Genomic DNA, 13,785 nt, shown 5'->3' with positions numbered 1-13,785 from the left:
TTGTAATGTATGCACCTGTTGAGACAGGTCTTACAGTGGGCAGATCGGAAGGCCTCCGCGTGGGACTGCTCCTGGCCTGGCCAAGGTGGCCATTAACCGGTCCAGGCAGCGGGCGGTCGAGGGGGTCGTCCAGCCCGACTGCCTGCCTCTCTTCTGCGGCTATGTTCACACCACGGTGTCCCTGGAGATGAAGCACGCGGTGTCCATTGGTACGCTCGCGGCCTTCTGCGAGAGGTGGGCACCGGAGGGACTGGAGTGCATCATTTCAACAGGGAACAAAATTTTAATTTGATTCGATTTGTAAGTTTCCCTTCAGTGCTAATTGGTTAATTTGTGGATTTGTGTGTCAGGGGCACTTGATTTAAAGTTACTTTAAAATAGTTGTAGAGGTGTTGCACTGTGAGTGGCTTAGCCAGTCACGTGATGTTCACAAGTCTCAATAAAACCCCAGTCAGTTGGGTCTAGGTCATCCACGATGAGGTATGCAGGTGTGAGCCTGGTGGATGAACTGGTAATGTGTAGTGTGATTGTTAAACGTTTGTTAATAAACCAACTAGTTCTTAAAAGCAATGTGTGGCTATGAACTCTTAAGCAAAGAACACGCGCAGTAAATGCATTACACCGCTAAAGATATAGTTTGAAATTAAAAAGTGCGACTGAAAATGGCGAGCGAGGCGTGTGCTTGTGTTTGGTGAAGAATTCGGCTGGCGCTTAACGCTGCTGAAGTTACCTGTCTTTGTTGGGGCCCATTTCAGGTGAGCTTGGGTTGGAGGACGTTTCCCATTTGACGTCCGGCGAGATTTGTCCGCCCTCGGGGGTCTTCGACAAGCTCGACAGACTTTCACTGCCACAGAGAGAAATTAAAGTCAACACGTCAGTCTCACCCTACGAGTACGTGTTCACCATTCGCCCTTTGAATTTGTGGCTTACTGTTGTGCTGAAACCACCGAGGAACCTCCAGGTTCTGCCGCAGTAAGTTCGGACTCCTGGTGGAGTCAGCGCGGTTTGCAGCCGAGGCACCGGCTCCAAACACACGGCGCGGTTCGCGGCTGCTTAGCTTCAGCCAAACCAGCAGGAGCCCAGTGTCTGCTTTTGGGCGTGAGTCAACCTAAGGAAGGATATGCTGATAGGGTGGGAAGAGGCGCGTGTGGGGAGTAAATACCGTCGCGGGCCCGTTGGGGCCAAATGGCCTGTTGCCGAGCTGAAACATTCGATGTAATTCTCTGTAACTTCAAGGAAGCAATCCTGCACTGGCCGCTCCATTACTGTAACCAGTGGGAACTAAATTTTGCAATCGAGAGATTCTGGAGATCACCAACATCCAGGAACCCTTTAAGTGCCAAGTAGGGCAGCCATCACAAAGGAGGAAAGTCTGATTTTGGGAAGTGACATTGGGGCAGTCCTTCCTTCCTGGCTGGAGCTCAGCAATATGATTTTGATGCATTCTTTGATCTTTAAATTGAACGACAGAGTCGAATGCATTATTCCTAGCATATCCTGAGCCTTCCATTAAACTCGTGCATCAACAACAACTTGCATTTATATAGCGCCTTTAACATAATAAAATGTCCCAAAGCGCTCCGCACGGAATTTGACACAGAGCCATATAAGGAGATATTAGGACAGATGACCAAAAGGTCAAAGAGGTAGGATTTAAGGACCATCTTGAAGGAGGAGAGAGAGGCAGAGCGGTGGAGAGGTTTGGGAGGGAATGCCAGAACTTGAGGCCTAGGCAGCTGAAGGCACAGCCACCAATGGTGGGGCAAAGGTGTTGTATATGTGGACTTGTATTTACTCTGTACAGCCACCAGAGGGCTCATCCCCCGGAGTCCCAAGGGATCCCATAATCCCTTGGGAGCACAGGTATTTAAGGAGGCTACACAGGTTGGAGAGGCACTCTGGAGACCTGCAATAAAAGACTAAGGTCACACTTTACTTTGAGCTCACGGTGTTCCGTCTGACTCTTTCTCCATACTCAACAAAAGGAAATTAGAGATGCGCACGACGCCAGAACAGGAGGAGCGCAGAGATCTCAGAGGGTTTGTTTGACTGGAGGAAGTTACAGAGATAGGAATTGTAATGTATGCACCTGCGAATATGCTCACAGGTTTGTAGAGCTGTTGCATCCTGTGCGGAGGGGAGCGGGTAGGACCGAGGGCCTCCTCGTAGGACTGCTTCTGGGCACGGCCAAGGGTGCCATCAGCCAGTCCAGGCAGCGGGCGGTCGAGGGGGTCGTTCAGCCCGACTGCCTGCCTCTCTTCCGCGCGTACATCCGCGCCAGGGTGTCCTTGGAGATGGAGCACGCGGTGTCCACCGGTACGCTCGCGGCCTTCCGCGAAAGGTGGGCGCTGGAGGGACTGGAGTGCATTATTACCCCCGGCAACCAAATTTTAACTTGATTTTATATGTTTTAAAGGTTAATTTGTTTTAAATGCTGGTTTTAGTGTCCCCCTCCCCTTTTATAGGGGGCACTTGAAAAATTATGATTTTAATGCCCCCAAAAAAAACCCACAAAAATCACCAAAAAAAAAACAACAAAAAAACAAAAAAAAGGGCACGTGAGAAGTGTTTGGAGTGTCCCCCAGATCGGGGGGCACTTGATTTAATTTATTATGTTTTCCCCAAAAGAGTTGTAGAGCTGTTGCATCCTGTGCGGAGGGGAGCGGGCAGGTCAGAAGGCCTCCTCGTAGGTCCACTCCGGGGCCTGGTCAAGGGGGCCATTAACCGGTCCCGGCAGCGGGCGGTCGAGGGGGACGTTCAGCCCGACTGCCTGCCTCTCTCCCGCGCGTAAATCCGAGCCAGGGTGTCCCTGGAGATGGAGCACGCGGTGTCCACCGGTACGCTCGCGGCCTTCCGCGAGAGGTGGGCGCCGGAGGGACTGGAGTGCATCGTCACCCCTGGCAACCAAATTTTAATTTGATTTTATATGTTTTAAAGTTTAATTTGTTTTAATTGCCGGGTTTTAGTGTCCCCCCCCCCCCTATTATAGGGGGCACATGTAAATGATGGTTTTAGTGCCCAAAAGAAAACTAAAAAAAAAAAAACGACAAAAAAATACAAAAAACAAAAAAAAGGGCACGTGAAAAGTGTTTGGAGTGTCCCCCAGATCGGGGGGGCACTTGATTTAAATGTTTAAATTTGCTTCCCAAAAGAGTTGTAGAGCATGCAGTTGTGAGCCTAGTGGATGAACTGGTAATGTGTAGTGTGATTGTTAAACCTTTGTTAATAAACCAACTAGTTCTTCGTAGCAATGTGTTGCTATTGAATTCTGAAGCAAGCAACCCATGAAGCAAATACATTACAGGAATGGGCGAGACCATGGAGGTATTTGAAAACAAGGATGAGAATTTTAAAATCAAGGTATTACTGGATCAAAGCAGCAACGCCCCCCCTCCCCCGACCCCCACCTCGCCCCCCCCCCCCCACAAAGGTCCGTCTCTGAAGCACTGCATTGTGCTGCGCTCTGGTTCTCCTGCTCATCTCCATTCAACAGCCAGCAGCCTTAATCAGTCATTTTTATTCAGAATGATCAGGCATCCACTTTAATTAGGGTAGCTCTACAGCTTCGTTAAGCAACCCATTTAAGCCATAATCATCATCTGTTTTAAACAAAAGTGGGGGCAGGTCACTAATATAGATCGCCAAAAATAAAACCTTAATTTGGGACCGAGCAGCTGCCTTTAAAGAGTCAGGACCACTGCAAATTCCCCAGGGATTGGAGCTTAAACTCCTGGACACTGCTGTGAGCAATCTGGGAGAAACATGACATCAATTGTATTGTTTTTTTTCCTCCACTTTTCTTGTTTATTAGTTATAACATTGGAGATGAGAGAAAGGGCTGTTTGACTGGGTGAGGCAGTTGGAGGTGACGGATCTTTTGATGATACCTCCAGGAAAATTCCTGCATGGTCTCGCCCCTTCCTGTAATGTATTTGCTTCACGGGTTCTTTGCTTAAGAATTCATAGCAACACATTGCTATTGAGAACTAGTTGGCAACTCTCGTTAGGAGTGTAGTCACTGTTGTAATGTGGGAAACACGGCAGCTAATTTGTGCACAGCAAGCTCCCACAAACAGCAATGTGATAATGACCAGATAATCTGTTTTTGTTATGTTGATTGAGGGATAAGCATTGACCAGGACATCGGGGATAACTCCCCTGCTCTTCTTCAAAATAGCGACATGGGATCTTTTGCGTCCACCTGAGAGGGCAGACGGGGCCTCGGTTTAACATCTCATCCGAAAGACGGCACCTCCGACAGTGCGGCGCTCCGTCAGCACTGCACTGGAGTGTCAGCCTAGATTTATGTGCTCAAGTCCCTGGAGTGGGACCTGAACCCACAACCTTCTGACTCAGAGACGAGGGGGGCTGCCCACTGAGCCACAGCTGACAACTCAGGAAGATCAAGGTGAGGGGAAAGGTTCATGAGAACAATGACTTGAGGGGTGTCAACAAAATAAAGAAGGGTTGTAATGGAAGGAGAGTTTGGAGGCTTGGGGTGAGAGGGATGGCCCATCAGATATGGCTACCCACTGAGCCACAGCGGACACACACAGACACCAGCAAGCTTGAAAAGCGCGAAGGCGAGGTAAGTTGGGACGTATTGACTCGGCAACGGAAGGAAGACAAGGCAAATAAGGCGTTGCCAGGGTCACACTTACCAGCGTGGCCTGCCATCCAGTAGGCTGTCTGAGCTTGTGTGGGGCCGGGGGAAGAGAGCCGATCGTCTTTTCACCGGGCTCTTCAGAAGTTTTGCTTGCTGCCGAAGGAAAGGAGAGGTTTACTACACAGACAGGCTGCTACACCAATGCAGAAATGTTCTTCTGAGGGGGTGAAAAATGGGCCACAAAAGTGGGACAACAACAACTGTGGTTTAGATGTCGACAGAATTTTCTCGATGACAGTGTGTGGGATTGCAGATTATCTATGTCACGGGGTTAGACTGCCGTTGGATATATCTAGTGAAATAAAGCCTTGAACCAAGACTGACATTATTGTGCCAAGAGCTAACCCCAAACTCCTCATGGGGTTGGACAATGCTCCCACCTTGTGGACCGACTAGTTTGCAGCAGTTAATTAAACCCCAGTTACCGTAGTGACCCAACCATCGGTTTGAATAGGATAAGATGCACAAGATTAAAACCTCAGGGCGAGAAATTCAAATCATTCGTCGCCAGCGTTACGCACCAATGTCCTGCGCCCGGAGATCATGACGTCATCGCGGCGCTGGCCGATAAAAGCGATAGGTGCTGGAGGCGCGGTTCGGGCAGTCAGCCGCTACCCGGGGCAGAAATTAAAGTGCGAGGTGGCCGAGGGAAAATACAAAAAACACTTGCCTTGCTTCTCGCTGTTTTCTTTGCTGGGTCCTGCAGCGCCATCGCTCAGCCCCGGCGCTCTGCCCGAGCAATCGCGCAGGCAACCCCCCCCCTTCCCATGGTGGTCTTAGGAGGTCTCCTTTTAATTGGCAGAGTCTGCAGCGTGAGCCCTTCTCTTTGAGTGAGGGGAAGGGCCCTTTTGAAGGGACAACGCGGCACGGCCCAGTGTACAGTGGTGCTGGGGCGCCCGTCTCGCTAGCGTTCCAAGGAGGAAGCGGAGCGCTTGATCTAACTCTCCACTTCCTTCCGAGGGGTGGTAACCTGAACTCTCTGAGACTTCAGCACCTGCCTCTCACACTGCCCCCAAACGGGGCGATAATGAATGTCACCCCCTGAATATTGTCCACCTGTGAAATACGAGAACATATTTCCACTGCAAGGGACGTTTGATAAAATTTGCCCAACATCTATTCTAAGGTTTGATGAGGGAAATGAGACAATGGCGGATTGCTGTTTTTACCCTGCCACAGAAGGTGGGCAAGGAAGTTAGGGGATGAACAGATGGGGGCTGCGGGGGGGATCCCATGATAGAACTATCATCATCATCATCATCATAGGCAATCCCTCGGAATCGAGGAAGACTTGCTTCCACCCTTAACGTGATTCTTTAGGTGGCTGAACAGTCCAATACAAGAACCACAGTCCCTGTCACAAGTGGGACAGATAGTCGTTGAGGGTAAGGGAGGGTGGGACTGGTTTGTCGCACGCTCCTTCCGCTGCCTGCGCTTGGTTTCTGCACACTCTCGGCGATGAGACACGAGGTGCTCTGCGCCCTCCCAGATGCACTTCCACCACTTAGGGCGGTCTTTGGCCAGGGACTCCCAGATGTTGGTGGGATCTTTATCAGGGAGGCTTTGAGGGTGTCCTTAATTATACATAGGCTCTGGATGGGCAGACCGTTTCTCACTCAGGGCTTTTTTGTTCTAACCTTGTCTTTATTCTTTTGAGTAATGCATCGATGTATTAATTGTAACTCTCTTACACCGCTGTTAAATAAAATCAATATTCAGTATCCAGTCTGTGACTGGGTAGTTCCCTCAGGTAACTCTGTCAGGATAGGGCCCTGTTCCTGTAGTTATTTGACATGGATACCCTACAGCTCTGCACTCACCCCGCCTGCACCGGAGCTTCAGCAGGCCTGACCAGTATTTATATTCCTCTCATGGCCTGCCTAGTCGCTGATGTTGGCAGTGCAGGTATTCAGTCACATTCCCTGTGCTTTTCGTGACCTTCAATGATAGAACGCATTTGGGAGGTTTGGTCTATCTGCGCTAAATCATTTTAAACAATTATTGCTTTATGTGCAATTTTGGTTCTCAATCATTTTTTAGTTCTAATATAATTTGGGCTAATGAAAATTAATTTTTATGGTTAATGAAATTCCCCATGCTGGAGGGGAACTGTCTCACCATCCATTATAGAGAGACTTACATTGATCTATTTAATCAAAGGACCATGACGTTTTTCCCCCGATTTCTGTGGGGAAGTGTCAGGCCTCTACTGGGCAGATGCTGGCAATGGTCCGATTGTACCCAGGGAACTCCTCGTGCAAAACATCATTTGCAGGGCTATGGAGAAAGGGCAGGGGGAGAGGGACTATTTGGATCACTCTTTCAAAGAGCCGGCACAGGCTGGATGGGCCAAGTGGCCTCCTTCTGCCCTGCATCATTCGATGATTCCATTTTGTGAAGTTGCTGTGAATGGGACTTCCAGCAGGATGGGAACGAGAGAATATAAGAACATAAGAAATAGGAGCAGGAGTAGGCCATTCGGCTCCCCGAGCCTGTTCCGCCATTCAGTAAGATCGTGGCTGATCTTCTACCTCAACTCCACTTTCCTGCACTATCCCCATATCCCTTGATTCCCTTAATATTCAAAAATCTATCGATCTCTGTCTTGAATATACTCAAGGACTGAGCTTCCATAGCCATCTGGGGTAGAGAATTCCAAAGATTCACCACTCTCTGAGTGAAGAAGTTTCTCCTCATCTCAGTCCTAAATAGCCGACCCCTTATTCTGACCCCTGGTTCTAGACTCCCCAGCCAGGGGAAACATCCTCCCTGCATCTACCCTGTCAAGCCCTGTACGAATCTTGTATGGTTCAATGAGATCACCTCTCATTCTTCCAAACTCTAGGGAATATAGGCCTAGTCTGCTCAATCTCTCCTCTGAGGACAATCCCCCCCATCCCAGGAATCAGTCTGGTGAACCTTTGTTGCATTCCCTCTATGGCAAGTATATCCTTCCTTATGTAAGGAGACCAAAACTGTGCACAATACTCCAGAGGTGTGGTCTCACCAGGGCCCTCACCAGAGCCACGGCTAACGGTTACCGAAGTGGTGCCTCGTTGCGCGGCTGTGGGCGGAGCGACGTGTACTCACGTTGGGCGGGTGCTTGATGATTTCCATCACGTTGTGCGGGATCCCACCACTCTGGCTGCCCGGCAACCCTCCGCTGTGATGCTTCTTGTGGCTTGTCACCATGGTCTCCATCGAGTGGCTGCGAACCCGGATCGCCCTCTGTGTCGGGAAAGAAAGACACGGGTCTGGGCAGTGCACAAGGAGTGTTCCTCTCTCTGATTTAATCCAAAATCTATCCGTGATATGCAATGTATTTGCTTCGTGGGTTCTTTGGCTTAAGGATTCATAGCAACACATTGCTACTAAGAACTAGTTGGTTTATTAGCAAAGGCTTAACAATCACACTGCACATTACCAGTTCATCCACCAGGCTCACGACCACCTGCCTCATCGTGGATCCCCTGAACCCAACTGGCTGGGGTTTTATTGAGCCTTGTGAGCATCACATGACTGGCTAAGCCACTCACAACTCAACAGTTCCACCAACCTGTGAGCATACTCACTGGTGCATACATTACTTGATATAAATCAGCATAATTTATTGCGACAGTTTTGCATTTTTCAGCTCATTAAGATTTTCCACCTGGCTGCCTCATCATTATTCAGTTCATCTCTATAGCACGGTCTAGAATTTCATAGCGCCCTCTGTTCCTGTATTAATAGGCAGTTATGGGCAGCTATTAGTTTGCATATAATAGTGTGAAGTGTAACTTTAATCGCTTTGCTGAATTTGGCACTCATCAAGGTGAGAGATGTTAGTGCTGGGGAAATGTGTGATACCTTTAGGCACAGCCTCACAAGCATACACATTGCAAGATGGCTCCTAACAGAACGGTGTCACATGATCTTGCCACATGACCTTTCATTGTTATGACATCAGTAGTTGTTATGACATCAGTAGTCCACTAGGCGGAGCTCTATTACAAAATGGAACCCTTTTCATGTCAGGAAGTGTCAGCATTCAGGTATAAAGTGTCATTTAATCACTCCTTCTCTACACCCGAACACAGATCTTCCCCTTTTGTTCCTACCCTGCCCCCACTTTTCACTAGCTCTGTACTTGCTTAAAAAGCTGTCCATCCCAACCTGAAACATTAACTCTGCCTCTCTCTCTGCAGATGCTGCCTGACCTGCTGAGTTTTCCCGCATTTTCGGTTTTTATTTCAGATATCCAGAATCCTCACTATTTTGCTTTTGTTTCAGGTATAGTAAGGTTGGTTGGATACAGAGTATAGTGAGTGCCCTGAACTCTTCCCCAAGAATATGCCTTAGCACCAAACTCGTTTCCTATATTGCACCAATGTGATATTTCTCTACTGCCGTGGCTGAGTGGGCAGCACTCTCGCCTCTGAGTCAGAAGGTTGTGGGTTCAAGTCCCACTCCAGGGACTAGAGCACGTAAATCTAGGCTGACACTCCCAGTCCAGTGCTGAGGGAGCGCTGTACTGTCAGAAGTGCCGTCTTTCAGATGGGACATTAAACCGAGGCCCCGTCTGCTCTCTCAGGTGGACGTGAAAGATCCCATGGCACTATTTCAAAGAAGAACGAGGGAGTTACCCCCGGTGTCCTGGCCAATATTTATCCCTCAATCAATATTACAAAACACATTATCTGGTCATTATCATATTGTTGTTTGAGGGAGCTTGCTGTGCCCAAATTGACTGCTGTGTTTCCTACAACAGTGACGACACACTCAAAAAGTACTTAATTGGCTGTAAAGCGTTTTGGGCCATCCGGTGACCGTGAAAGATGCTATATAAATGCAAGTCTTTTTCTATCTGCTCATTATTTATCACATTGCTGTTTGTGGGATCTTGTTGTGTGCAGATTGGCTGCCTTGTCCGTCTACATAACTTGATTTCATTTCATTAGCTGCAAAGGTCATTGGTCGTGCTGAGCACGTGAAATGCAAGATCTTTACCAAAATATCTGGGACAAAGCTCTGATAGCCTATTGCACAACTGATCATTGCATTTGTAAATTTTTGTTTTAAAAAAAAAAATGAGTAGACACAGTGAAAAGAATGAGGAAAAAGGACCATTGCAACAAGTGTACAAGTTGCACCCTCAGGCCTGCACCTCAGCCAATTCTGCACAGAGATGCTACTTGAGAACAAGACTTTCTGATATTTCGCTTTTTGCAACCCCACCTCCAGCAAAGTCAAAATAAGAAGCACTTTAGTCCCGGTCTTTAATTTCATCTGCCGATGCATAAACGGAATCAAGTTAGGAATGATTTTGGAGGGGCAGCTAAACCTCTCGCAATTAATTCTTTTTCACCCCGACCGCTTAGTCTCTGCACAAGGAAAATAATGCAAAAAAGGGGCTGGCTTCGGCAACGAGTGAGCCCGGGATAAAATGTAAGCCCCTTTGACAAAAAAGCCTTCATAGCTTTTAAGGTGAACCATTTTTCACATTCTAAGCCCAGACATCCTTGAACAATAAATCTTCCACTTCAAACAGGGAGAAGAAACGAATGCCAAGTTCAAAATATTTTGGGAGGTATTTTTTTGCGAATAGAGGAGTGGTAATGTGTACCTCAAACAGGGCTGCAACTTCGAAAACAGAGGCGGGGAGGAAGGGGGGATTGCAGCTTTGATTCTGATGCATTGCTTGCAGAAAAAAAAAGAAAAACTTGCATTTATATAGCGTCTTTCACGTCCACCGGACGTCCCAAAGCACTTTGCAGCCAACGAAGTACTTTTGGAGCGTAGTCACTGTTGTAACGTGGGAAACGCGGCAGCCAATTTGTGCACAGCAAGCTCCCACAAACAGCAGTGTGATAATGACCAGATAAACTGTTATTTTTGTTATGTTGATTGAGGGATAAATATTGTCCAGAACACCGGGGATAGCTCCTCTGCTCTTCTTTCATGTCCACCTGAGAGAGCAGACGGGGCCTCGGTTTAACGTCTCATCCGAAAGACGGCACCTCTGACAGTGCAGCACTCCCGCAGCACTGCATTGGGAGTGTCAGCCTAGATTTATGTGCTCAAGTCCCTGGAGTGGGACTTAAACACACAACCTTCTGACTCAGAGACAAGTGTGCTACACACTGAGCCAGAGCTGATATAGGTTGGGAGGTAGGAGACAGAGAGTAGGGATAAAGGGAATGTTCCCTGATTGGCAGGGTGTGACAAGTGGTGTACCCCAAGGATCTATATTGCAGTATCAGATTTGAACCCTGTATACTAATAAAGGAATAGAGAGTTGTATATCCAATTTGCGGATTACATAAATTGGGAGGCACTGTAATTGTGTTAGATGGAAACAGGAAGTTACAAAGGGGCATAGACTGACTCAAGTGAGTGGGCAAAACTAAGGCAGATGGACTTCAGTCTAGGAGAAGCGTGAGATCCCCCACTTTGAATGTGAGAAAGACAAACATTTATTATCTCACTATTGAGGGATTAGAAGCTGTGAAGGAGTTGTCCGTGTACACAAATCACTAAAGACTAGTGCACAGGTACAACAAGTAATCAGAAATCCAATGGGATGTTGACCTTTATCTGGAGGGGGCTGGAATACAACAGTGAAGAAGTGATGCTTCAGTTGTTATGGAGGCTTTGTCAGACCCCATCCGGAGTGTTGCGTTCAGTTTTGGGCACCAATCCTCAGGAAGCAAACATTGGCAGTGCAGATTCACCAGAACGCAACCGGGTTAAAGGGTTAAGTTATGAGGACAGGTTGCATCAACTTGGCTTGTATACCCTTGAGTTTAGAAGGTTGAGGTTAGAAGATTAAACCAAGGGCTTTATAATGACAAAAAAGGTTACACGAGAGGGTAGATGCTTCAAAACTATTTCCTCTGCCGGGGGGGGGGGGGGAATCCAAAACAAGGGTGCAACAATCTTAAATTAGAGCCAGGCCATTTCGGAGTGAAATCAGAAAGCACTTCTTCACACAAAGGCTACTGGAACTCTCTCCCTCCAAAGGTTGTGGATGTTGGGTCAATTGACATTTTCAAGACTGAAATCGCTCGATTTTTGTTAGGTAAGGGTATTAAGGGATTTGGAACTAAAGTGGGTAAATCATAGAATCATAGAAAAATGATGACACAGAAGGAGGCCATTCGGCCCATCGTGTCCATGCCAGTAAATGGAGTTGAGGTACAGATCAGAAATCATTTAACTGAATGGCTGAACAGGCTAGAGGGGCTGAAAGGCCTATTCTTGTTCCTATGTTTCTACGTTCCTCCTCAATTCAACTCAACTACCTGACAAGAGTACATCGTGTGCCAGGTTTGGATGCAACTTGTCTTACTAGTTGGCCTTACCTTGAAAGACTCTAAGAATCCTCCATGGCTGCCATTTTCCATCTTTTCTTCATCGGAGCCCAGCCCCAACATGGCCTGCGTCTGGCTGTGGAGTTCATCGTGCAGATTGTCCAGCAGTGCTGCTCGTGTGCGGTTCTGTGCAGCAAGATCAGAAACATACGGTGCTTAATGTGACATACAAGGGGTTTAATTATAGAGAGTATACAAGTTACACTGGAGATAGAAAAAAACGCTTGACCTGGCCATACAGTGAAGTACGCTTTGTTGTTCCAATTCTTGACGTTAACCAAAAAAATATTGAAAAATAGTTCACTTTGATTAAAAGAAAGTTCCCATAACAAGTTTGCCTCCTGATTTTAGACAGCAGCATTGACATAACTGTGAAAGCAATTCCTCTCGTGCATTCCTCACATTGTTCTGCGGAACAGCCTCAAACGTGCATTACATAAGATATATGACATAGAAACAGGCCACTCGGCCCCATTTATGCTCCACTCGAGCCCCTTCTCGCCTTTCCTCATCTAAATCTAAGAGCATAACTCTCTATTCCCTTCTCTCTCATATGCTTGTCTATCCTCCCCTTAAATGCATCGATACTATTTGCTTGAACCACTCCCTGTGAGTTCCACATTCTCACCACTCTCTGGGTAAAGAAGTTTCTTCTGAATTCCCTATTTGATTTCTTGGTGACTGTCTTATATTGCTGCCCTCTGGTTATGCCGATTCCTGGGATGGCAGGACTGACATATGAAGAAAGACTGGATCGACTAGGCTTATATTCACTGGAATTTAGAAGAATGAGAGGGGATCTCATAGAAGCATATAAAATTCTGACGGGATTGGACAGGTTAGATGCAGGAAGAATGTTCCCGATGTTGGGGAAGTCCAGAACCAAGGGTCATAGTCCAAGGATAAGGGGTAAGCCATATAGAACTGAGATGAGGAGAAACATTTTCACCCAGAGAATTGTGAACCTGTGGAATTCTCTACCACAGAAAGTTGTTGAAGCCAGTTCATTGGATATATTCAAAAGGGAGTTAAATGTGGTCCTTACGGCTAAAGGCGTCAAGGGGTATGGAGAGAAAGCAGGAGTGGGGTACTGAGGTTGCATGATCAGACATTGATCATATTGAATGGTGGTGCAGGCTCGAAGGGCCGAATGACCTGCATGCACCTATTTTCTATGTTTCTATACTCTTCCCCACAAGTGGAAACACTTTCTCTGTATCCACTCTATTGGAACCATTCTTACCTCCAGCTTTGCAAACTTCTCAGACTTGTAGCAGGCGGACTCAGCGTTGATGAGCTTCGTGAGTAGAAACTCTCTGAACTCTGGGCCCTAGGCATAAAAAGTGCACGTTCAGGAGCTCGGTTTCAGAGTAAAATACGTCAAAGGATAGGATGGTGCAGTGCCTCCCTGCCATTCCCTTCTCTCCGTCTCTCCTCCCAGTCTCTCCCCCCCACCCTCTCTCCCCCACCCCATCTCTCCCCCCTTTCTCCTCCTCCACCCCTATCCTCTCTCCCGCCCTGCTCCTCCCCATCCCCATCTCTCCCCCTACCCTCTCTCTCCCCCCCTCCCCACCCCCATCTCTCCCCCTACCCTCTCTCTCCCCCCCCTCCCCGCCCCATCTCTCCCCCTACCCTCTCTCCCCCCCATCCCCCGCCAACATCTCTCCCCCTACCCTCTCCCCCCCTCCCCCGCCCCCATCTCTCCCCCTACCCTCTCTCTCTCCCTCCCTCCCCCACTCCCATCTCACCCCCTACCCCCTCTCTCCC

General features: G+C 47.9%; 1 protein-coding gene across 4 annotated transcripts in view; it reads right to left on the bottom strand.

The window, feature by feature from the left end:
• Positions 1-13,785, bottom strand: part of rap1gap2a (RAP1 GTPase activating protein 2a) — a 357,838-nt gene that overhangs the window by 10,625 nt on the left and 333,428 nt on the right. For 3 of the 4 annotated variants that reach the window (XM_070857044.1, XM_070857043.1, XM_070857046.1), the window contains 5 exons: positions 13,262-13,348; positions 12,010-12,144; positions 7,757-7,894; positions 4,662-4,759; positions 731-844 (listed from right to left, as the gene is read on the bottom strand). In XM_070857044.1, the coding sequence (XP_070713145.1) occupies positions 731-844; positions 4,662-4,759; positions 7,757-7,894; positions 12,010-12,144; positions 13,262-13,348 (572 nt within the window). The remainder of the gene's footprint in view (positions 1-730; positions 845-4,661; positions 4,760-7,756; positions 7,895-12,009; positions 12,145-13,261; positions 13,349-13,785) is intronic. The other variant, XM_070857045.1, reaches the window with a different exon arrangement.

This window comes from Pristiophorus japonicus, chromosome 16, assembly GCF_044704955.1.
Source record: "Pristiophorus japonicus isolate sPriJap1 chromosome 16, sPriJap1.hap1, whole genome shotgun sequence".
Classification (NCBI taxonomy): Eukaryota; Metazoa; Chordata; class Chondrichthyes; family Pristiophoridae; genus Pristiophorus; species Pristiophorus japonicus.
This window is presented reverse-complemented; position numbering and strand designations above follow the sequence as displayed.